This window comes from Lissotriton vulgaris, chromosome 3_1, assembly GCF_964263255.1.
Source record: "Lissotriton vulgaris chromosome 3_1, aLisVul1.2, whole genome shotgun sequence".
NCBI lineage: Eukaryota > Metazoa > Chordata > Amphibia > Caudata > Salamandridae > Lissotriton > Lissotriton vulgaris.
Genome location: NC_141689.1, coordinates 710298586 through 710324313, shown reverse-complemented (window position 1 = coordinate 710324313; position 25728 = coordinate 710298586). Strand labels below are relative to the sequence as shown.

Sequence of the window (25728 nt, the reverse complement as noted above, 5' to 3'; positions counted from 1 at the left end):
GGTTTGAGTCTGGCAAAAGATTTTACCAGGTTGAAATGGCAGTTTAAAACTACATACACAGGCTCTGCAATGGCAGGCCGGAGACATGTTTAAAGGGCTACTTAATTGGGTAGCACAATCAGTGCTGCAGGTCCAATAGCAGCATTTAATTTAAAGGCCTTTGGCACATGTAGTGCACCTTACTAGGGATTTAGAAGTAAATTAACTATGCCAAATGGGGATAAGCCAATATTATCATGGTTAGAGGAGAGAGCACAAGCACTTTTGCACTGGCTAGCATTGGTAAAGTGTATAGAGTCTTAAGGTCAGCAAAAACGAGATCAGCACAAAAATTGGGGAGGAAGGCAAAAAGGATGGGGAGGGTTGGGGTGAAGACCCCCCCTAAGGCTGATAGGCTTAACACTATGCGAGGCAAAATTTCTTTCTAAAATGTAGACTGTAAGATGCTCAAAAAGTCCTTTTTAAAACTGCACTGTAGCATTTAAAAAGTAAAACATATAAAACTGTTTAAGATTGCATGAAAAATTCAATCTGAGATGTTCAAATGATGAAGTTGTGGAGAAAAAGACTGCATTGTATTTAACAGTCCAGGAGCTTGCCATGATGCAACTCACTAGTGTTGCCATCCTCAGGCACACATTTTTTATGGTGAGGACAATTTATGAATATAACCCGAAAGGAATATGAAACTGAAATTCTGACACCCGTGAATAACCCAGCCAGGGAGGCAGGTGGGTCATTTATGACATCAGTGAAAAATCCTACGGTGCCTTAACAGGATTAAAAGTAAAGCAATCATTTTTGCTTCAAAGGATCTTCACTGATGGTCATAAACTTTAGAATAGAAGAACAAGCCACTAAAAGTTGTTTGACTCTTGGGCATGTGAAATAAATTTCATAAGAAAATATTACTTTTATGTATAGTAGCTCATCCTTACTCAATTAGATTTTTTTTGGGTGCATGACCTACTCTAATGTCAGCCTATGAATCTGAATCTAAGCAATAGTGCTTTGCGAAAGTGTGTACTGATTTCAAAGTGGCAGCTTGCAGATATCAGCTAGGTGGGCATTCTTAAGCCCTGCTGTTTTTGCTGATTTACCTCTAGTTGAATGTGTCTACCTGGAAGTGGCTTTTGTGCTACTTGATAGCATAAAGAAATGGAAGCAACAGTTCATCTGTAAATGGGCTATTAAGACGAGACTAAGCCATGTCGGTCGGGTATGACCACAATTAACAAACATTTAGTTAGACTTCCGAACTGATCTTTCCACTAGAATGGACAGAGTGGTAAAATGTACAGATAAAGTTACAGACTAATTTATATGAATCTCAGAAACTACTTTGGAATGGATGAGTCCTCTTCACTATTCTGCCTGAAATATGATGCATGATTCTATCTTTGGTGCCTGAATTTTCAGAAACTCTTCTAGCAGAGGTAATTGCTATAAAAAACACAGTTGTCCAAGACAAATGCTGCAATGTAGCTCTGTGTATTGGCTCCTAAAGAGGACACAGTGTGGACAGGACCAGTTCGAGATCCCAAGGAGACAATAGTTTTCTTATAAGAGGGAACACTTTATTGAGACTTTCCCAAAAATCTTTGAACATGTGTATTTTGCACAAATAAATCTGTTCTGGTGATTTCTTATAAGCTGTGATCGCAGCCAGAGAAATATTTGCAGGGGGGGAAATTTTGTTCTGAGACATATAGAAGAGATACAGGTAGATTACATTCTCCTAGCATGAAATTGCATTATGGCTGCTTACTGATATATGCACCATGCACCATATGCAAAATCTTTTCTACATAACTGCACACCAAGTCCTTGTTGAAGGGTGTTTTATTCCCTTTCAGAATCTCTGTACAAGCATGTATAACATGCAGGTGTCTCTACTGTCTGACCTCAAAAGCTATACTGTCGAATTCAACACGGTTATAATTTGGTTGTTGAATTTGCCCCTAAAGTCTGGTGAGGAGGCTCAGTTTGAGTGGCAGTTTCTTTTTAGGGGTGACTGACATCTGGAAGCAATCTGGGTACCACCACCGTCTTGACCAGTTTGGTGTGATTAGAATCATGCTGGACTGAGTTTTTAAAAATTTCACTAGCACTTTTGGGATTAGTGTAATTTGTGGAAAACCATAGAGAAATATCTTTGAGCAGTCTTTTAAAAAAGCATTGCCAACTGATCTTGGTTCTTGAGCCTGGGATGCAAGGTCTTGGCATTTTTTTTTGTCGCAAATAGGTCCCTCTAAAATCCACTGGTAGTTGTTTTTGGAAAAGCAACGAACTGAGAAAGTCTGCTTGTTGGTTTTGCGTATCCAGGATGTGAGAGCCTTCAGCGTGAGACCTCTTGCTAAAGCCCAGTGTCAGACTGCCCAAGCTCCAATTACAGAATCATTGTGTGCCTCCCTGCTGTTGAGGTAGTGCATAGTATTGGAGTGGTCTCTCTGGATCAGACGCTGTCTGATCGCATGGACGGAAGAAATGCTTTTAGGGGTAGGTGGACTGTCGTAATTCGAGATAACGGATGCAGTATGTGCTCTCTTTCTCGGTCTAATGACTCTGGATGGACAAGTAAATCATCTACAAGAGCTTCCACCCTAACAGATCATTTGTGACAATAGTTTTTAGTGGTGTCTTTTGTTGGAACTGGAAAGGAACACCTTTCAAAACATTTATCTGTCTGCACCACCACGTCAGACACGGTCTTGCTGAAACTATCATATCCAACTTGTCCGCCCAGTTGTTCAGCCTCTGAGACTACTGATCATCCCGGGCATTGCTGGAATGGCCTCATATGTAACCTTGCATTTGGGTCAACATAGATGAAGAAAGCCATAGAGCTTAGAAGCAAGTACATTTGACAAGCTGTGGCAAAATTGTTTAGTAATAGATTACATGTGTTATTTGATTGGAAATGTCTCTCCTCTAATGGAAATACTTTTCACTTGAGGAAGTCGATACTGAACCCTAGGTAAGAAAGGCATTGCATTGGAGTCATTCCTGATTAGTGTATGTTTATTTGGAGACCCAGTCTTCTGAGGACGGAGACTATTTCCCCAAAATCTTGTATCAGTTTCCAGCGCCAATTGTCCAATTAAGGGTATATGAATAGTCCCCTTTTTTCTCGCTCATGTGCTGCCATAACGGTCAAGCACTTCAAGAATGTGCGAAGGGCTGACTTCAGCCTGAAAGTTGGGACTGAGTATTGAAAGTGTTGATTGGCTACCAGAAATCTCAAGTACTTCCTTTGGAGTTTTGCTACTGGAAGGCAGAAATGTGTGTCTTTGGAGATCTATTGCGCATAGGAAAATTGTGGTGACCTGCTTGCATTCTGATGTTTTTCCTTTATTAGGTCTGGATTTAGCCAAAACCTTTTAAGCTTACTAAACTTATATGTATAATACATTTACATAAAGGGCGACCTCTCTTCAGCCATTAGTTTATTCTTGGGTCATTCACATTTTGCTTCTGCCCACTACAGCATGGGGCAATGGTCCAGCCTACTTCAGATACAGCTAACTTCACTGCGAGTGACTACATGTAGCCCTTTCACAAGGAGCGCATCCACACACTAGGTAGTTTCCTCCAGTGCCGGTGATTTTTTTAACTTTATTATTACTCTCGTTTTGCCATTTATTTGTAGAACCTGCTGTGTGAGTAGGATCCTTTCTATCAGATTAATTTACAGGACACTAATCAGGTTTATCAGCTTCAGTTTCCTGCTAATGCAGTTGTAAATTCCTTTTGAAATGGTGTTATCTGACTGCTGTTTTTTCACACCATACAAGCAGCTCACATGAACTCTGAATATAAGCTCATAAGGGTGCGTTTTCTTTGGAACGCTGTCCTTCTTTCTTTTGTTCTTTCTCTTTTATGTTCTTAGTTTCTTTTGTTTGTTCCTCTTCCCTTTTTTCTTCGCTCTATCCTATTTCTTTCCTTGCTTCTTTCATTCTTGCAGTCTCTGATTTTCTTGCTTTCTTTTGTACTTTCATTCTCTTTCCATTTATTCGACCTCACCTTCTTTCCCAAACGTAAAAGGCTGCCAGCCAAAGTCAGACCAATTGGCTATTTACAGACTGTGCTAGCCAACACCTTTTTTTAATTTTACTAAAATTATGTATATAACATAGTTACTTAAAGGGATTTTAGTCAGACTTCGTCCATTAGTCTGTGGTTCAGTCAGAAACATTTCTTTCAACTACTCTAGCATGCATCAAGGTGCATTGTGTAAGCCCACCTCAGTCATTGGTTGATTTCCTTATTAATTTAAGATAGCTGCCCTTTCACAAGGAATACATCAATATACAAAGTTCTTCCCTTCAGTGACAGGGAGAACTATAGCAAAGTGTGCTTTTTTGAGACCAAAACAATGTTTTGCCTTTAGACAATGTTTTTGTTTAGATTAATGAAGGCCTGGTAGTTTCCCAAACATGGTTTTGCTACAACCATGACAAAACAAGAATTCCAAAAGGCTGGCGGCCAAATCCAGATCTATTGGCTTTACCAATGCTTTTTATGTATCTGGTGAGAAACCAAACATCTAATATGGGTCTGTATTCTTTTCCTCTGTCCTTTTTTGAGGACCAGGAAATATCTTGAATATATTCCTTGACCTGCTTATCGAGCTGGAACGGGTTCTATTGCTCTTAGTGTTTTTAAATGAGATTGCGGTTTCCTTTTTTAAGATGGAAATTTGATGGTTCAATGATGGTTTGGCGGTGACTGGCCTTAAATCTTAAAGAGTAACCACTAGTCACTATGTTCAGCACTCAGTTGCCTGATGCTATGTGACTCCACTCTGCCAAGTGATTAGATACCGGTTTCCCCACCAGAAGATTGTCAATTCCCATTTCTAGAGGGGTGTCATCCTCAAGAAGACTGTATGGAGTTGTTGGTTTTAGCTTTAATGTCTTCTTGCTGTAAGGTACCTTTGACCATAATGTATAAGACTGGGGTGCAGCACCTGACCCCTCATTGGGAGAGAAGGTTCACTCTGAGCAGGAAAGTACGAGGAGAGAACATAGGAAAAAGGCGCAGGTCTGTCTACCACGCACTTTTCTGCCAGTGCAGAGTGATCAAAATTGCTTGACCTGATTCCGGAGAATATTCTTCATAACCAGAGCTATCAAGGGTATGGAAGAGCAAGTTATTTACCTTTGGTAACTACTTTCTGGTGGATAACCATACATAACTGAAGATTCCTCACTTTGGAATATTCCCCAGTTGTCAGATTGGATCCGAAAACTTTAATAGTAGTTCTCATGTGTGTCAATAGGTGACATATGCAGCTCTGTGCCATAGTCATTCCCCTCTGGAATAGACTAGTGAAGGCACATACAAGTTCTACCCATGGGCACTGACGTCAGTTGCTTTATAGGCTGTCTGCGCTCTCAGAAGCAGAGACTGAGCAAATTGGCATGACATAGTGCTGATCTCTAAATATATGACTTTTTAAAATTTGAAAGGAGTCCAGTTCACAGAACAGGGAGGTGAGGGGGAGGGGAGGTGTGGGGGGATTGATGGGGGGGGCTGAGAAATCTACAGCTAGATAGATTATCCACCAGAAGGAGTATGTTACTTACAATGTAAGCATCTATTCGCAGTGTGTAGTGCTGCAGATTCACATGCTATGCACAATCCTGCCATTCAGTGTGGGGCCTGGACTCTGCAAGTTGTTTTTCTCAAGGAAGTTTTATGGTTGGTATTGTGCTTTGTATCCCCTTCTCCTCAAGGCATTGCGCATGTTCTAATGTTTTTTACCCTGCCATACATAAAATGAGGATATAGTCTGCTAAGTTAGTGTTTGCTGTTGAACATGCTGAAAGTTTTGTGTATATTTGTGTCATCAGCTAAAACCTGCCGGGGAGACAGGAGGGTGCATGTAAATCTGCAGCACCACAGGCTAGGAAAAGATGCTTACAGGGTAAGTAATATACTCCAATTGTAGAATGTATTGGCTGCAGATACATATGCTACAAGAGCTTGTTGTTAGTCTTGCACATCTACACAATCGTATTTGGTAAAAGTGTGTAGGTTTGTCCATGCTGCCGCTTTTCAAATGTGCATTAGCAGGTTATTTCCTAAAAACAGAGATGCTGGATGTCTTTTTTAAAAACGAGCAAAGCGCGATACAAATCAGCGCAGCCTTACTTCTGTCGTGCAATATTAAAAAAGCAGAGAGCATTCAGTCTGTGTAGCCTGTCGCCAGTTGTGCCGCCGGTCTAGTAATCAGACCTGTGTATTCCTGGTTAAGTCTTAAGTAGTGCAGCAAGAGAAGGATGGTGAGTCATCAACCCCTAACCACCACACACTGTATGCAGCCTTTTTAAACTTCGTCCCAAATCATCACCACAGGAACTATCTAATTAGATTTCACTTCATCATCGCTCATTTTTGGTCTCCTACCCGTGAGACTTGTTTGGCAAATCGGATCTAGTGCAATTCCCATTTGACTCTGACTCCTCGCAACCCACATTACACTCCTTTTCTGTAAATGTTATGAAGAACCAACTGAACTTTTTTTAATCCCATTGTTTAGGTTACCTAATATAAGATGTAGGCCGGCCCTATTTTATTTGCAACTTCTGCAGTCTGAATTTGTCTGTTATATACAGATTCATTTCAGCTGCAGCCAGGTTACATAATATGGAGGGTGGTTAATGCAAAGCACCAATATGATTGTGGACAGTGATCAATGTTTGTTTTATTGTATGCCTTTCTTTGTATGTGCTACCTGGAGGCATGAGGTATTTGAGCTGATCAAATGCTATTGGGCTTCCACCTACCTTCTCCTTTTTAAAGACCGTACAAAATCACTTTATGAGCTAATTTGTTAAATGTTATGGGTTTAAGTTAGCTAAATTAACTAAACATTAGGGGGTTTATTCACACATTTTTTATTCCCGTAAATTTGCTGATACGATCTTACCTAACCTCTTGCACAAGTCACTTTATGACTTGATTTTAAGAGTTTGCAAAATGTTTGCTATTTATTGCACTATTCGCGGATTGTTTAGATGCTTAACTAACTTATGGCCAGACCATAATATCCTTTTATTTGCGTTTGTCATATGCTTAAATGAAATTTTGGATTCTTTCATTTTTTTTGTTTTTTTCTTTAAATCAAATAAATAATGGTTGATTTTACTTCAACAAAACATTTCAAATGGCTGTTAGTCATCAGAATGAATGTACCCGCACTGGTGGCCAACTTGGTATATATTTCATTTTATTTTTTTTAAATTAAAAAGCCATTACAAGGAGGCCGCTTATGCAGGTGCATGCGTTGTGAAGCTGTCTTGGATGGACAAAGCTAATAGCTTCACAATCGTTTTAAAAAAGCCAGACCTACTGACTTTGTCAATGCTTATTTTAATATGAGATGGCCACTTTCTTCCACACTTCCAAACGATGCAAATACTTACTTTTGGAAATGTGAAAATACAGTAAATTGATTACCTCCCTCACCCCATCTGGCCCTAAACATGCTCTTTAACCCGTAACAATGCAAATAGTGTTCCATGAACTTCTTGTCTTGACATACTGTACAGACCCATCTACATTTTACCATTCCTAACTCTGCTTCAGAATCTTGTTTGTATGGCACCAAAACTGCAAACAAACATTGTACTGCATCTCTTCTGGGACAAGGGTAAACCAAGGTTCAATAAATAAAAGGAAATTAAAAGTTCACAAAACGAAAAATATGAATTACCTTCAAGAACAACGCGAGGTAAGCCTGGGCCAGTTCAAAATCCCGATTTGAATCCAGCATGGCCCCAACCATTCGCAGAAAACTTTGCATCACCTTCACAGAGCCTCCGTCGTCTGGAGCTAAACCGCGCAGCTCGGAATCGATGCTAGAGGGCCCCATTTCTTTCAACGTTTTTACAGGACAGTCATCTGTATTGAACACATTGAAAACAAAAGTCACCAGGGCAAATTTGCAAAACGGATTAAAAATCATCCCGAGTAGTTAATGAATTATCAAACCCAGGCCAGCAGGGACGGAGGCACAGATAACATTAGTAGCATGAAGAGACCCATGGGGTAATTTATTTGCGTCTCTTCTGCAGACCATTTCTTGCTGATAATACATGCAATTAACAAAATATTCACTATGGAAAAACTCCTAACATGATTGAAAAATATTACTTTTGATACGTATTGATGAAATTACAGCTTACATGTCTGATTTGAAAGGGCCTCTTCAAGCTGGATGTAAAAACTGGACTTTTGGGCAAGAATACCCAGATTCACCACCTTTGACTAGAACACAAAAAGAAGGGCATGCCATTAAGTGATCATTGCAGAATGACAACATAAAAAAACGTAAATGCAACTGAGGCTATAAATCAAATCCTTAGGAATTCACTTTTAATGACAAAGTAACTGAAGAATTCAGATCCCACCTGTAGTGGTTTGAATAAATGTGGCAGATACCTTAATTTGTTAAATCTTGGTGTCAAATTGAGCCAGAGATTTAAAGTCCAATGTCTATACAAACGTCAGGACGTGTAAGAATGCAATAAGAAATGTTTTAAAAGTGCTCAGTAATTTCTACCCAAGTGACTGCAATCCCTCCCATCAACAAAAGCCTACGTAGTATGGCCACAAGTACAAAGCTCAGGTCAAGGTTGATTTGCATGTGGCCGGGTCCAAACTGGAATGGCTTGGCGAACAAAGTAACAGTGCTTCCCATTAATAATTGTGAAGCCGGCCTTTTAAAACTTGCTCTCACGTCACAACTCAACTTTTCGGGGACATGGATTTATCGCCCCCGGGTCCGGCTGGAGCTTGGGCAGTTGCGCTTCCAGATTTAATTGCTCCCCTCATACTAGAAGATACCAATTTTTCTATCTTAGGATACTTAAACCTTCATCTTAATGATCCTAACTGCTAACCCTACTCATAAAGCAGGCCATCAACTCGATCCGGTCTTCTCAAATTTAGCAAATATTACCGGTCAGACAGCCCTTCCCTTGCTATGGTCGGATCACTTTCTAGTTGATTTTAAGCGTAGACAGGTGAAGGGTCAGTCAGTCAAAACAAACTTTATTTGGTTTGTTACAACCATAAAAGTACAATTTACCTCTTATCCTACTAAAAAAAAGGAAACAAAACAACAGCTACATAACACGGCGGTATCAAAAAACATATTCTCGATATACATATAGCTTGACTATCATTTTTAAAATCGGAGTATTATAACAGTTAAAATAATAAAATCACTTAATTCATGCCTATACAACACCTCCTTATTCATGCAGCACTTACTACTGTAAACACTAATTGTTTCACCCTTCTTTAATGCAGAGGAATTGAATTATTAGTGCTTACTCTGTGCATTTGAGGAACACCTTGACTTTATTCATATATTTCCCCAGGGCACAGGCTATATCTAAACTCCCCATTTCCACCAACAGATTAACGACTTGCATCCTGTTCCTAATATTATACATTTTAAAAATCGGACATAAAAACTCCTTTCGTACATCTAAAAACCACATACAATCTAGTAAAATATGTGTAATATTGCAAGTAGTACCTAAAGTGTAAGTGCAATTACCATTACATCCTATCATTTGATTTCGAGCTCCATTATTAGCGTAACATGGGTTTATTCCAATTCTCATTTTTAGGACTTCCCGCCTTAAACTAAGACTTGGTAGCCGGTCCACATAGGGAAAATGTTGGTCAAGCTCCCAGGCCGATGTCATGTGGGCTACCGAGCTTTTTAGTAAAAGGTACTCCAGGTCATAAGTACGGGACATATCAGTCCCTTGAAGCCATAACTCTTTCTTACCTATTATTATGTGGTCTTGCAGCGGACAAACCTTCAGTTCGAGCACCCTACATGCATTACTTATTGCTGCTCTAGTATCTTTTGCCCAGGGCAGCTCGCTCGTGGCAATATCCTCTTTGGCCCACTGGGAGATTTTTGAAAGCTCCTCTGCTCCCAATCGCTGCCAGAAGCATACAAGGGCCATACAAGCAGTTATCGCCCACAAGGTAATTCCCAGCTCAAGTCTTGCCGCCTGTACCATGGATGATTTAGGTAGCACGAATAAGCTTTTTAGTATATTTCCCTCCTCTCTATCCCAGGAGGTCTTACATCTTAAGTAAATAACTTCGGCTCCGTACAAAAATTGAGGGGGGACCATTGCTTGGTAGGCTTTTAGGACCGGTATATCCGACATTTCTCCATAGGTATTATTGAATCTTTTTAAGCCTTTCACAGACGCCAATGCCCTCATTTTTAATGCTTGTAAAGGAGTATACCATTTCAGGGTACCAGAAAATCACATTCCCAAATATCTATAATCAGCTACCCTCTCAAGCAATACTGTGCCCAGGTACCAAGAGAACTTTGTTTTCCTCCTACCAAAGCATACAATTTTTGTCTTCTCCATGTTTACTACAAATTTTTTACTCGTACAGTATTCTTTAAATCGATTTAATTTTCTTTGGAGGCCTATCTCCGCCTGATCCATGATTACCAGATCATCAGCATATAGGAGGCACGATATCTGGTTTCCTCCCAGTTTTGGGTTCGCCCCTCTGACCTCTCTTAATTTTTGGGGTAGGTATGCTAAGAACAGAGAGAATAGTAGAGGGGCGAGAACACACCCCTGCCTTAAACCGTTCCCAATTAGGATTCTCTTTTCAATCCTCCCTCCTTGTCCAGAATTATCTGTGCCCAATTTTCTGTGTGCAGTGCTTGGATTAGGGCTATCAGGTCACCCTGTATTTCATACCCTACCAATGTTGACCACTCTTGCTCCCTGTCCACCAGATCGAAAGATGCACGGAAGTCCTCGAAACAGCAGAATAAATTACCCCTCGATCGACTTCCGTGCAATGGACCAAAGAGCAAAGCAGTGGTCAACCGTTGAGTGGTTTTCTTTGAACCCCCCCTGTTCTGGTGGTACTATCTGTTTGTCATCCACCCATTCCTTTAATAAACCCAAAATTGCTTTAGAGAAAACCTTTTCGCCTATATCCAAAAGGTTTATTAGGCGGTCGTTTATTGGGGATTTTACATCGCCTTTTTATGTATTGGCCTAACAATAGCCCCTTTCCAATTATCTGGGAAACTGCCTGTGTTTAAAATCCCTTGGAACATATTAGAGAAAAACTCCGCCCACCAGTCTATGTTCGTTTTTATTATGATAGCTGGTAAATTATCTGGGCCTGCTGCCCGTGTTAGGTTTAATCTGTTTATTATACCTCTAATGACATCTGGGGAGAAGTGTACTTTAGTTTCTTCCCTTATTCCAGGCCAGACATTGGCCGTTCTTCCCTCCCTGTTTGGCCATTTACCATAGATTTCTTCTAGATAGGTCACCCACTTGTCCTCTGGCACCGAGCAGTGTAGGGTTCCTAAGACTTTCCCCGTGCATTCCTGTACTAACTTCCAAAAGCCTCTCATATTTTTTTCTTCAATTGTCTCAAGTAGATTCCCCCAACATTTGTCCTTAAAAACCCTTTTTTTATCTCTAATAGTGGCCTTATATTTTATTTTTAATTTCCTAAGTTCTATTACCGCTTCAACACTATAGTTACCTCTTAGGCATCTCTCCTGTTTTCTAATGCCAGCCTTTACTTTCCGGCATTCATCATCAAACCAATGTTTGGTATTATTGGGGTATGGTTTCACATTATTTACTGATTTATGTTTACCGGGCTTTAATTTTATCCTGAGGCATTCCACCAGTTTCCTTATTGTATCCTCATACCAGGTTATGCCCTCTTCAGGTGCTAGGCTATCTGAATTCACGGTTAACTGGTGTGCACTCAGTATTTTTGTGTATTCATCGGTAATTCTCGTAGTGAGTCGCTTGGGGTATTCCACCTCTACTGGTAACACTTTTTGTCTATGCGGGGAGCTATTTACCTGGAGTTCTACCTGCAGTGGATAATGATCACTACCCTCCACCCTGAGTATTTCAAATTGTTTAATTAGATAATAATTCCAGGCCTGTATGAATGCGTAATCTATTGGGCACATTTGTTGCCCTACTTTAAAAGTATGATTCGCGGGCCGATCTGCTTCCTTTCTTCCATTCACGCAGACCAGACCCATGGACCCCAACAGTTGCCCAAGCTCATCATCTTGAGTTGAGATGTCACAACGGGGAAATTGTGCAAGCTCTATTTTATATACTCCTAGCAGATCCCTCAGCCAGGGGTCCGTTTTAATAGGATTCAATCTATGATTAAAGTCCCCCAGTATCATGAGCACATCTCTTGAATAACAATCACATAGGTATAGGTCTGATTTTAAACGTTCCAGGTCAATCTTATACTCGTTTGTTTTCCCTTTCTGTATATACACGTTTATAATACATAGGTTTTCGACCCTCGACATATTGTTTAGGGTTCGCACTCTACTACCCAAATCCCAATTACACTTGAGTTCGAGGGGTTCCATGTCTTTGGCTAACCTTGTTGAGACCAGCGTCATCTGGCCGCCAGAAGGTCTACCTGATAAGTTCTTTTTTGCAGGTTTTACGTGGTGAGTGAAGCCTTCCGTTACAGGGGTTTCGTCGCACAGCCAGGTTTCCTGGAAGCATACAATATAATTTTTCTTCAAGATGTTTTTAAAATCTTCCTGTTACCTTATTCTATTGTATCCGTTTACATTCCAGGACAGAAAGGATAGGCTGTGCGACGGCCCTACTTCCTAATCAATGTTACTCATATAACCTTCTTCCTCACCGTTCATGTATGCCAGTTCTCTATATCTGTTCCCAGCAAGGACATCTTCAACATCCCACCTCTGATCTTTTGGATTTATCGTAATTTCAAGAGCGTCTTTCTTGCCTCTCCCCAGGCTATTCATTTCTATTTGTCTTTCACCCAGGCCTGCATGGTTCCAAAGGAAAGAGTTCCCTATTTTGTTCAGTAACACCTCCTCCCTTTTTACTATTGTAATTCCTTCCCAAAGTATCTCTGACTCTGCCTTTTCTATTGTGTCTTTTATTAGGGCTGAGGGGAGTAGGACCTTAGTTATTTCCTCCCCCTTGCTATTCGCCATAAACCCAACTTCTTTTAAATCAGCAGTACTAACACATCTTAGGCTGGGACAAATTGCAAAAGACGATAGGAGCTGGGAGCGATTTAAGGGGTTTAGTTTCTTAGTTCTTTCCCCCCCCTTTTCCTGTCCTAATGGCTCTACGATTACCCAATTATCTGCAAGCAATTCTGGCTGCTGATGTTGTAATGTTCTATCTGGCATTTCTCCCCTTATGTGCCTGCTTGCTTCTTCTCTGCCTCCGGTTCTAACCCCCTTCACCTGGATTGGGTTAGTAGGCCCCACGCCTGGAGACGTGTCCATCCCTCATTCTGCTGCTGTGCTCTCTTTTACCCCAGATTGAGTTCTCCTGATAGCCTTTACACCTTTTCCCATTCGATTCCTTGCTATCCTCCTGTTTTGGTCGTCGGGTCTATTGCTACTTACTCCTATTTCTGCAAAGTTTCGTTTTTTAATTCCTTGCCTTACCTCCTTATCCGTTGTCTTATGTACTGGAGTGCGCCCTCCCCCCCCCCCCCCCCCCCTTACTCCTGTTGCTTCGTGGGGTGGCAGTTAACTGGGGCCTTTTTCCCTTTCCTTCGCTTTGTTGTTTTTAGCATTCTATACCTCCTTCCCCCATACCTTTTTATTATCATTGGGCAGTAGGATATGTATTCTTCAGGTGAAGGGGCATGTGCCTTTGTCCTCCACAGGAGGCAAATCTGGTTCTAGAAACTGGAAAAAACTTAAAACTGACGATCTCAATCTTCACCTCTTGAACACTAGGCCGGCCATTAATTAATATTAATCTGACGCTGACACTATTCACGACTGGCTAACATCGTCCATTGACAGAGGTCTTCCTCTTTCTAGGAATAAAACTCATAGTCATCAACCTCCTGCCCTATGGTTCTCCGATAGGCTCAAATCAGAAAAATCTAAGTGCTAAACGCTGGAGAGACATTGGAGAAAAGTTTATGCTCCGGCTGCGAAACAGGTTTACAAACGGGCCATCAAAGATTACCAGGCACTTTGTAAAACTGCGTATGCCGAATACATAAACAACAACATCTTGCGGTCTCAAAACAATCCTAAAACTCAGTTGAAGATGGTGCAAGAACTGTCGAGTGCTGAGCACCAACCCAAGCCTCCAGAATTAACCGAAACTCAATGTGAAGATCTAGCGATATTCTTCACGGACAAAATTGAAAACATTTATTCGGAATTTGAAACTAAGGAGACAAACCTTCTAAGACCAACAATTTATTATCTGACTACACCTCGCCTTCTATCATACTTAACAAAGAGACACATTTTGGGGGTTTACTTCATTGCTGGCTACCCATTGATAATGTGTCATTTAAACATACATTAACTAGTATCAAATCTGGCTCCCCAAGGACCCTTTTCCTATCTCCATTTAAAAAAAATTGGACCCCCATATTCTTTGTCTTATCATGGAACTTCTTAATGCCTCACTTTTGGAAGCAGCAGTACCAGCCACCTGGAAGCATGCTATGATCCTCCTTTTGTTAAAGAAAGCAAATGCTGATCCAGATGTTCTCTCGAACCTCCGTCCTATTTCACTACTCCCCGCATTTTCCAAAGTTCTAGAAAAACACATTAATCGTCAATTGACACTACTTGGATAACCAATATGCTACTCACCAGTATGCATCTGTTCTTGGCATGTAGGGCTGCTGACATTCATATCTGTGCATAGATCGCCGCCTAGTGTTGGGTCCGGATGATTGCACATTGTTGTCCTGGAAGAGTCTTCGAAGTATCACGAGATAGGTGGCTCCACCCCTGGACTACAGTGCGCATGGGCATCCTCTCCATCTTCAGATTATTTTTCGCCATTGTGGCAGAGATGGAGTGTAATACAGTGAGTGATGTCCATGCTACATAGTAATTCTGAATGCTACAGCTGCTACAGGCGCCGGGGAGGAGGATGGGCGATATGAATGTCAGCAGCCCTACATGCCAAGAACAGATGCATACTGGTAAGTAGCATATTCGGTTCGAGGCATGTGGGCTGCTGAATTCATATCTGTGCATAGACTACATAGCAGTCCCTCCTGTTAGCGGCGGCTCCCCCTGCCAGCTGCAGCAGTCTGAAAAAGAGTTTTGAGAACAGCCTGTCCTACAGCTGCCTGCTGTTTGTAATGCACATCTACGCAGTAGTGTTTCGTAAATGTATGTGTGGTGGACCAAGTGGCTGCCTTACATATCTCTTCTAAAGGAATATTCCCCAGGAAAGCCATGGACGCTCCTAACTTACGTGTGGAGTGTGCTCGTGGTGGAATGGTCAGTGTACGTTTAGCCTTAGTATAGCAAATCTGTATACACTTAACGATCCACCGGGCTATCCCTGCTTTGGAAATGGGGTTGCCTTTGTGTTGTGGAGAAAAGGCAACAAAAAGCTGTTTTGTTTTTCTGAAATCCTTTGTTCTGTCTATATAGTACATTTGAGCCCTTTTGACATCTAACATGTGTAGGGATCTCTCCGCGACATTTTCTGGATTAGGAAAGAAAACTGGCAGTTCTATGGTCTGGTTCATGTGGAACTGCGAAATCACCTTAGGCATAAAGGTAGGGTTGGTGCGTAGTACAACTCTATTTGCGTGGACCTGTATGAATGGCTCTTGAATGGTTAGTGCCTGGAGTTCACTAACTCTTCTTAGTGAGGTAATGGCTACTAGGAAAGCAACTTTCCAGGTCAGAAATTGAAGCTCACAAGAGTGTAGAGGTTCAAAAGGTGGTCCCATCAATCTGGTGAGGACCACATTCAGGTTCCAGACTGGTGACGGTGGGTGTCTGGGAGGAATCACTCTTTTAAGTCCTTCCAGAAAAGTTTTAATGGCAGGCACTCTGAACAGTGAGAGGTGCTGCCTGTTCTGAAGATAGGCTGCTATGGCGGATAAATGTATACAAATGGAACTGTACGCTAGATTACATCTGTATAAGTGAACAAATAACAGATAATGTTCTGAATAGATGCATCCAATGGGTTAATGTCATTGTCGGTACAATATATGACAAACCTTTTCCATTTAGCCGCATAGCATGCTCTGGTTGTGGGCCGTCTTGCCTCCTTGATGATATTCATACATTCTGGCGGCAAGTTGAGGTAGCCAAATTCTAGGACTTCAGGAGCCAGATCGCCAGGTTGAGCTGTTGCGGATCTGGATGCTGAATGTCGCCATGGTTCTGCGTCAAAAGCCTGGGTGTGAGGCACAGCCTTTGATGCGGTACCACGAATAGTTCCAGAAACGTGGTGTGCCGTGGTTGGCGTGCACACATTGGAGCAACCAGGATGAGCGTCATCGAGTGTTGCCGTAGTTTGCGCGCTACCAGCGGTATCAAAGGTGCTGGGGGAAAAGCGTACGCAAATTTGCCTGACCAGTTCATCCATATCGCATTGCCCTGCGACTGTGGATGTGGGAACCTGCTTGCGAAGCTTTGGCATTTTGCGTTTTCCCTTGTGGCGAACAGGTCTATCTGTGGATGACCCCACTGCTGAAAGTACGGTTGGAGCACTGATGGATGTATCTCCCACTCGTGCATCTGGTGGCTGTGTCTGCTGAGCAGATCCACCATCTGGTTGTCCTTGCCCGGGAGGTTTTCCGCCATGAGGAAGATGTTCCTCTGAATGGCCCACTTCCACATGCTCTGAGCCAGATGACAACTGTGGAGTGTGTGTTCCTCCCTGCTTAATGTATGTAGTACATGGCAGTCATGTTGTCCGTCCGGATCAACACGACTTTGTTGCACAAGTGTACCTTGAAAGCTTTCATCGCCATGAAGATTGCCATCAGTTCCAGAAGGTTGATGTGCATCTTCTTTTACTGTGCTGTCCATAGTCCCTGCACTGTGTAGTGGAGTACATGAGCTCCCCATCCCTGGAGAGACTCGTCCGCCGTCAGTACAATTTGTGGCACAGGCTCTTGGAACGGGCAGCCCTTGCAAAGGTTTTGTTGGTTCCACCAATGGCGAGAGTTGAATGCCCGACCGCTCACCAACACTAGGTCTTTTAACTGTCCTTGAGCCTGATTCCACTAACGTGCTAAGCACTCCTGAAGCGGACGCATGTGTAGTCTCGCGTGCGGGACTATGAAAATGCAGTAGTCCATCATGCCTATCAACTGCATGAACACTTTCGCTGGAAGCGAGTGTTGAGGTCTGAATTTTTGTATTAGCAATTGCATGCTGTTTATTCTCGCTGAATTTGGCTGAGCTTTGGCTGCCAGAGTGTTTATTGTCGCGCCCAGGTACTGTCGCACGTGGGCGGGCTGAAGATGTGACTTTGGATAATTCAGTGAGAATCCCAGACTGTGAAGAAGATGAATGGTGTGGGACATGTGGCTGGCACACTGCTGGGCCGTCTTTGCTTGAATAAGCCAGTCGTCCAGATAAGGGTAGACATGTATGTGCTGTCTCCTGAGGTGTGCTGCTACTGTTGCCAGGCACTTTGTGAACACTCTGGGTGCCGTCGTTACTCCGAAAGGGAGGACTTTTGAACTGATAATGTTTATTTATTTATTTATTTTATTTATTTTTAGAGTTTTCTATAGCGCGAACTTGAACCGATAAGGTTATCAGAGCGCTTTACATAGCACCAGTTCCGTTACATGTTGTCACAGCAGTTTACATAGAATCAGTTACGTTGCACATTTCAGGATCTTGAACCGATTAGGTTATCAGAGCGCTTTACATAAGACAGCATTCGATGTCCAGTGCCCTCCTCCGCCGTGTAGCGGGGGACCTCATCCAGCCCTCCGAAAGTCGTTGAGCTGTCGGGACTAGGCTCCTGGAATTTCAGCTGACTTAGGATTACACGCGTTACAAAAAGGTGCAAATAGAAAAGAAATAAATTGCAAATGTACAAGAGATAGAATCGCAAGAGGAGGAGATACAAATGGATATACTCTAGGCCTATACTGGTCAGAGGCAATAAGAGAGACAGTAGGAAAGTCAAAAGGACAGTGAGAGATCACTAAAATGGCGGAAGAAAAAGTTAGTAGAAGAGGCACGTCATATAGAGATAATGGCGGGGAGCGCGAAGGTCCGAGTCCGAAGGTTCAGAAAGAGGGCTGGCATAGCCAGCAAGTCCAGGGGGGGACAGGCAGTCCGCAGCAAAGTCGCAGCCTCATCGTTCAAGAGGAGCTGGGCAGGGGAGTTCAATCCGGAGACCAGAGGAGGGTCAGGGGAGAAAGACCCCCGGCGCCCAGGCAGAGATGGAAGGCAGCAAAGTTTGAAGCAAAGGTTTCCCCTGGCATGCGTTCGTGTCCCTGGAGCCTGTGTCCGCCGGTCATCGGAAGCGTGTCCCCAAGGGCGCCATCTTGGAGTCCGGCACCGTTTGCGCGAAGCAGCGTGGTCAGTGAGGGGGGGTGGGGAGGGGCACATTACTGACCTCGGGCCCAGGCCCGTCTGTTGCTGAGAATGTATGCATGGCCCCCTGGAGCAGGTAGGTGAGGATAGACTCGAGGCAGCGCCGTCGTTAGCAGAGGGCGCCGCCGTCAATCACCGGCCCCTTTCGGGTGTAACCGCAGAGTCTTGTTGATGTTGATGTTGTTGATCTTGTTGATGTTGAATAGTGAACCTGAGATACTGTCTGTGTGATGGGTGTATGGGTATATGGAAATACGCATCTTTTAGATCCAGTGTTGCGAGGAAGTCTCCCTGACTGAGTAGCGGCAGAACCTGCTGTAAGGTGAGCATATGAAAATGCTCTGACAGAATGTAACTGTTTAGAGGCCTGAGGTCCAGTATAGGTCTGAGAGACACGTCCTTTTTGGGTATTAAAAAGTACAGAGAGTACACCCCTGACCCTTGGTCTTCTACAGGCACGAGCTCTATGGCCCCTTTTTGCAGCATGCTGACGACCTCCTGCTGCAATAAGTGTAAGTGCTCTGCGGACATAGGACGGTGTCTTGGTGGGATGTTAGGTGGAGTGGACATTAATTCCAGACAATACCCGTACTTTACAATGTCTCTCACCCACCTGTCTGTGGTGATGGACTTCCAGACTGGCAGGAACTGTTGAAGTCTCCCCCCGACAGGTGTTACATGGTCGGGGGGCAGTGACAGGGCGTCACTGTTTGGTATTGGCAGAGGATCTGGAGCTGTTGTTTACTCTGCCTCTGCCCTTGATGTTGTTTCCACGGTATCCACCTCGGCTGTTCTTAGTGTAGGTGGATTGTGTACCTCCCTTATGGTATTGTGTTTGTTGTGTTGACTGACCTCTTGAGGGGCCCCTAGTATTGGAGCGACGAAAGGAGCCACCCCGAAACTGCTGTGACTGCAGAGCCCCCATAGACTTTGCAGTCTCTGTGTCTTTTTTAAGTTTTTCAAGGGTGGTGTCAACCTCAGGTCCGAATAAGAAGTCTGGGTTAACTGGCTGATTGAGGATAGAGGTTTGAATTTCAGGTTTGAATCCAGAAATTCTCAACCAGGCGTGTCTCCTTAACATAACGCTAGTGTTGATGGCCCTGGCTGCAGTGTCAGCTGCGTCTTGATCGCACTTGATGGAAGCATTGGTTATCAGTTTCCCCTCCTGGATGAGTAGTTCTGCCCCCTCCTTGTACTGATCAGGTAGGTGTTGCAACAGTGTCTCAAGGGTATCATAAGGTGACCTGTCATATCTGGCCAAGAGTGCGTGAGTGTTGGCAATGCACCAGATGTTAGCCGCCTGCGCAGCTACTCTTTTGCCAGAAGTTTCCATAACTTTCGACTCTTTGTCAGGAGGAGCAGCATCACCTGTAGTCTGGGAGTTTGCCCTCTTACGTGCATTAGAAACAACCAATGAGTCCCATGGCAACTGTCCCCTTATATAAGGAGGGTCCACAGGGGCCGGCCTATATTTTTTCTCAATCCTTGTGTTTAACACCCTGGCCCTAGTGGTGTCCTTAAAAATGTCACTAGCATGCTTGAGGACCCCTTTGAGCATGGGTAGGGTTTTGACTGCCCTTTCCGAAGTGGAAAAAGTGTCGACCAGAAAGTCTTCATCCACAGGGTCAGCATGTAGCTCTACGTCATGATTACTGGCTGCCCTTTCAATAAGGGCATTAAAGGCAGTTGTGTCCTCAGTACGAGACGTTTTCACACTGTACACATGAGTGTCCGGGCCAGTCTGCGGATCCCTTGAGTCAGCAGGGTCCGTCCATTGTTCGTCTTGATCATCAGGATAGAGGTCATCCTCATGTTCATCATCCCCTGCCTCCACATCTGAGTATGTTGGGGAAAAAGTTTGAGGTTCCTGTCCATAGTGATGGAGGGGTTCCAGAGCTGGAGAAGTTGTAGACACTCTTCTTCTTCAAGGGAATCTTATATGACTCCATGGGAGTTTCCGGCATTAATTTTCTTTTGTATATGGACAGTCTACCAGTTTCTGAGTCGATGAATTGTCTCGGCTCCTGGTCTTCAGGCTCTTCTGCAGCCTCCATTTCCGTCGACACATGTTTAGTGGCGCCGATAGATTGTTTCGGCTCGAACATCTTCGGACGCACCGAAGGCGGTAACCCGAACTTGATAGGTGTCGACGCGGTCTGAACTTGTCCGACCAGCTTCGGCGTCAGGGCCTTTTTCGATCTGACCGATGTAGCCTTTTCTTTGATGCGTTGGAGCGACTCCGACACTTCTTTGGCCATGAAGGGACTGGGGCGCGTCGACTCGACAAGGTCCTTGGAGCCAGTCTTCGACTTGTCCGTAGGCTTCGACCGAGGAGCGATCCCGTCCTTCGGTTCGAGCCTCTTGTGCGAATCGACTCCCTTCGGCGCCGGCCTTGGTGGTTCGACGGCCTTGACCTTGGTCTTCGGTGCCCCAACCATCGGCTCGACGACTTTCTTGAGCTTTCCGGCATCGACGGCCATTTTCTTTTTCTTCGGCTCCGAGGGGTTTGAGGCCTTGGAGCCACCCAGAGTCACTTGCACTTTCGGTTTTGGTTTCGGCAAAGATGCTGTCGTTTTCGATTTCTTTGTATCGACCGATGGCGGTTTTGAAACCGAAGGCTCTTAGCAATGTTCGAAGCCGGGCCTTTATGCGGGCTGTAGAACAAGATTGTAGATCTTGGGTAAGGCCTAGTGGCGATCCCTCGACCTGAGCCTTATTGAGTGAGTCATCTTCGCCCCCCATATAGCCGGTTTGGCCTAGCTCTTCGCCCGAGCTATCTTCTACGGCCCCAAGGGCCTCCACGTCGTCTCCTACCTCATCGACGACGTTTTCCTCTTCGTCCTGCACCTCCTCGTCTTCGGCGTCATAGTCGGAGTAATGGTCCGAAGCCGGATCGGAGCAGTGTTCCTGATCCTCCATATCAACGACCTCTTCGTCCTCGGTTCCAAAGATGTTCACGGGAACAGGCGCTGACTTCTTTGACTCCAATCGAGCCGCGCGTCGAATCTTGAGAGTTTTTTTCGACCTGAACCGGGCACATGCCATACAGTTGGCTTTGTTGTGGTCTGGGGACAGGCACTTGTTGCACACTGGGTGGACATCGATGTGCGGGTATTTTGCATTGCAAAGGGGACACCTCTTGAATGGACTTCTTTCCATTTGAGATCGAAGATCGGGTAGAGTGTGGAAAGAAAAACTTGTTGAGTCCTCGATGTCCTCCAGAAGAAAGGCACAGATACCGAACGAAACGATACCGACGCTATTGAAAGCCTTTTGGCTTTGTAGAAAGTATTCCTAACTTGAGCTAAGATAGTAACATCCGAACCCAATGGCGGAAAAAAACAATCTGAAGATGGAGAGGATGCCCATGCGCACTGTAGTCCAGGGGAGGAGCCACCTATCTTGTGATACTTCGAAGACTCTTCCAGGACAACAATGTGCAATCATCCGGACCCAACACTAGGCGGCGATCTATGCACAGATATGAATTCAGCAGCCCACATGCCTCGAATGGGTGATACAGTGGCCCTCATATTATTAGATTTGAGTACCGCTTTCAACACTGTATCCCTTGAAACCCTTCTTCAAGTTTTACGATCTAAAGGCATTGTTGGCTCTGCTTTGAACTGGCTGGCGAGTTTTCTCACTAACCAAACATTTCAGGTATTTTACCCAACAGCCAGTTCCAGATCCCATAACTTCCCCTATGGAGTGCCCCAGGGCTCTATCTTAAGCCAGCTGCTCTTCAACATTTACATCAGCCCTTTAGCGCCTCTAACAGAAGAAGCTGGGCTTACTATTTATTCCTATGCTGATGACACCCAGCTTACCTTTTCTTTATCTACCAAAACTCTTCGAAGGGTTCTTCTCTTCAATCAGGCTTACAAGCAATTGCTGGATGGATGCATACTAATAAGTTAAAGTTGATTGGAGGAAAAATAGATCTTGTAATTTTCGGTGGAAATAAAGCTCTCCGAGTCCCGCAGCTCTGGCCTCTGCAAATGGGTGCCCTTACCCTACCTTTGCAATCTGTTTGCAACCTTGGCATAATTTTGAAGTGGCTCAAAAAAATCCTATGGATGCTGCCACTTATGACTCAAAAAACTGTGGTTCAAGCCTTAATCGTATCCAGATTGGATTACGATAATGTTTTATATCTAGGTGCCAACAAGGATGTAATTAGGAGGCTTCAAGTGGTCCTAAACTAAGCGGCCAGACTTCTTTGTCAGTTACCTCGAATGGCTCCCATCATAGGGTCTCTCAGGGATCTACACTGGCTAAAGATTGAAAATTGGTCTAAATTCAAAGCCCTTTGTGATATGCACAGAATCATGCCGGTATTGCCCCCTACTACCTTAATGCACTAGTTCAACCGTACACCCCCTTCTTAGATCTTCAAGTCAGGCACAGTTTGTAGTTCCTAGGTTTAGACTTGCCCGCATGGTCGGACGGTCTTTTTGCCTACTTGGCCCGTCTCTATGGAACTCGCTTCCACCCTCATTGCATTTTGAACAAAATTATGTTACATTTCAGAAAAGCATCAAAACGTGGTTATTCAACGCCTAGGCTTTGACCCGCTGCTTCCATCTTTTATTCATGTGTCTGTAGGCGCTGAGAAAACTCCGGGTAGCTGTCACGCCATATAAAATTAAATACAATAATAATAATAACGGTGGATTAAACTCAGATCTGTGACTGGGAGTGAATGTTTGACAATGTTCAACATTCTGTCCATCATCTGTTTGTGTTTCATTTTCACCCTAAGTGGGAAGGGTATGCCCAGGCGTGGTCCCTTGCTCACAACAACACTAATTTGAAGCTAGTCTAGCGGATGATGGGTGATACCCCGAAACCAGCCCTAAGATGCTTGTTTTCCGGTCCAGTAAGGACCTGGCCTGGCAGTTCGGGCTGCGCTGTTCTCAGGGGGAGCAGAGTCAACGCTGAGCTGCATATGGCTGGGTCCAAACTGGAATGGCTTGGTGAGTAAAACAATGGATTAAACCCAGATCTGTGACTGGGGAGGAATGTTTGACAATGTTCAACATTCCGTTAATCCCCTATCAGTGTTGTACCAGTACAAAGCCTCACCCTGCTTCGGATAATTCTTGAAATTATGTTCAGGGAGAAAAGAATTTAGCAATTTACACAATCCAGGGCAGTTGATATTTGCAGGCGATCGTAAGAAAATGTATATCAATGAAATGTAGATGATGCCGTTTTATAAAACAAAGGTATCTTAGAAAAGCAAAAGTGACTGATTCAAATTGGACAAGAAAAAGGATTCTCTATTATATGTGGCCTTTGTGACATGTCTTTCCTGTTGCCAGGCATATCACTGCCTTAATTGCACTGAATAAATAATGCAACAGATGCAGGTGGCAAAATGCTGGTAGGCAGTGTAGGAAGTGAGAGTAGTATGGGTGTTAAGGGGATACTCCCTAAATTAAAAATAACTTGGGACAATCAGTGCCATGCAAACATCCACACCTGGCCCACTATTACAAATAGGGCACACTTTCCCTTTTTGTGCCACGGTGCACCTTTAAATAGGTGCACAGGAGCAAACAGGGAAAATGCGCCCTATTACAATGAATGTGCTGCCTGTGGGGCAGCAGCGAATTTAAGCTGCCCTTGAGGTAGCGTATTTCGTGAAATACGAAGCGGCTTCTTTGAAGCTGCTCAGTATTCCTCTGTGCAGAAGGCAACCTGCTTGCACTCTGAAGATGGGACAGAGATTTCCTTGCAGGCAGTTGTAGTGAGTGGCTGCACCCACCAACAGGGGGATGTTTAGGGGGTCTCTCTCATCACAGGGCTGGCACTACATGTGCACCGGCTCTATCTATTACAGAAGGGGCTGCAGAAGCATCTGTAGTAATTTCTGTAATATCACGGTGCCCTGTGGGCTGCACAAAGCGGGCACACACACCTGTCGAGCCCCTAGGGTACAATATATAATAGGCCCCTGAAGTGTGTCTCTTCAGCGATGAAATATCAACAATCCTTATACAATACTAACACAAGTTTGTTGCAGTTTTGACTCAAGGTGCACTGGTTTTCTCCTAACGGGGTCCCCAGTGCCAGTCCTTGTTCCCTAAAAGAAGGTAAAATGTTCAACAGTCCACCAATTGCTAAGGACTTTAGCACCCCTGTAAGTCTCTAATAAATGGTACCCCTGTTCCCTAGGGCATGGGTAGTCAAGAGGGTCCCTAAGAGCTGCAGCATGTATTAAGCCATCTTAAGGAACCCACAAACACATGCAGACTGCCACTGCAGGATGCGTGAAATGGTGTAAACTATTTTGAAACATGACATGTCCACAGACACTGCATGCAATATATGTAAGTCAGAGCTACGGTAGACCTTTACATTTTGCAAGAATTTGAAAACCTGGCTCTTTTAAACCTCTGTCAACTTCCTACCCAATCTCACGAATTTCTGCAAGCGCTATGAGACCTATGGGTGATTTACGCGCTATTCAAATTCAAATACAAAATACATGCGAGGACATACCTGCATGAGCAGATATGCCCTTGTTGTTACGACTCCCTCATCTGCCCTCTGTGTAGTGGGTGTTGCACCCCTGTGGCGGATTATTACCTCAATGCCCTCGATTTCATTACACCGGAGGTTGTAAGCATTCCATGAAAACATGAACCAATGGCTTGCCTCGCTCCCTCTCTTACTAGGTTCTTGGACTGTTTTCCCTTGTGCACGTTTAGACAAAATGAAAGGAAAATGCTACTTACCAGTATGCATCTGTTCTTGGCATGTAGAGCTGCAGATTTCTACACTTTGCATTAGATAGACACCTGGTGTTGGGCTCGGATGATTGCATGTTGTTGTCTTCTTGGAAGAAGTCTTTGAAGTTCCGAGATAGGTGACTCCTCCCTGGGACAATAGTGTGCATGGGCATCAGCTCCACCATTGTTTTTCGCCATGATGGGAAATGATGGAGTTAGTAGAAATAGAGAATCAATCAATCAAAATACTTGTAAAGCGCGGAGTCTTCTGAAGGCGAGCAGATCCTCAGTCTGCCATAGGTGGGTTGGGAGGGTGTTCCAGGTCTTGGCGGCGAGGTAGGAGAAGGATCTGCCACCGGAGGTTGTTCGTTGGATGCGGGGGACAGCGGCGAGGCTGGTGGAGCGGAGCTGGCGGGTAGGGGTGTAGAAGCTGAGTCTGCTGTTAAGGTAGGCTGGTCCGGCGTTGTGTAGTGCTTTGTGTGCGTGGGTGAGGCGCTTGAAGGTGATCCTCTTGTCGACGGGGAGCCAGTGTAGGTCTCTCAGGTGGGGGGTGATGTGACTGCGGCGGGGGCC

General features: G+C 44.1%; 1 protein-coding gene across 1 annotated transcript in view; it reads right to left on the bottom strand.

Annotated features, from left to right (window-relative positions):
• WDR36 (WD repeat domain 36) overlaps positions 1-25728 on the bottom strand; it is a 443575-nt gene that overhangs the window by 10568 nt on the left and 407279 nt on the right. The window contains exons 22-23 of the mRNA XM_086963545.1: positions 8193-8274; positions 7721-7908 (exon numbers count right to left, since the gene is read on the bottom strand). Coding sequence (XP_086819671.1) covers positions 7721-7908; positions 8193-8274 — 270 coding nt within the window. The remainder of the gene's footprint in view (positions 1-7720; positions 7909-8192; positions 8275-25728) is intronic.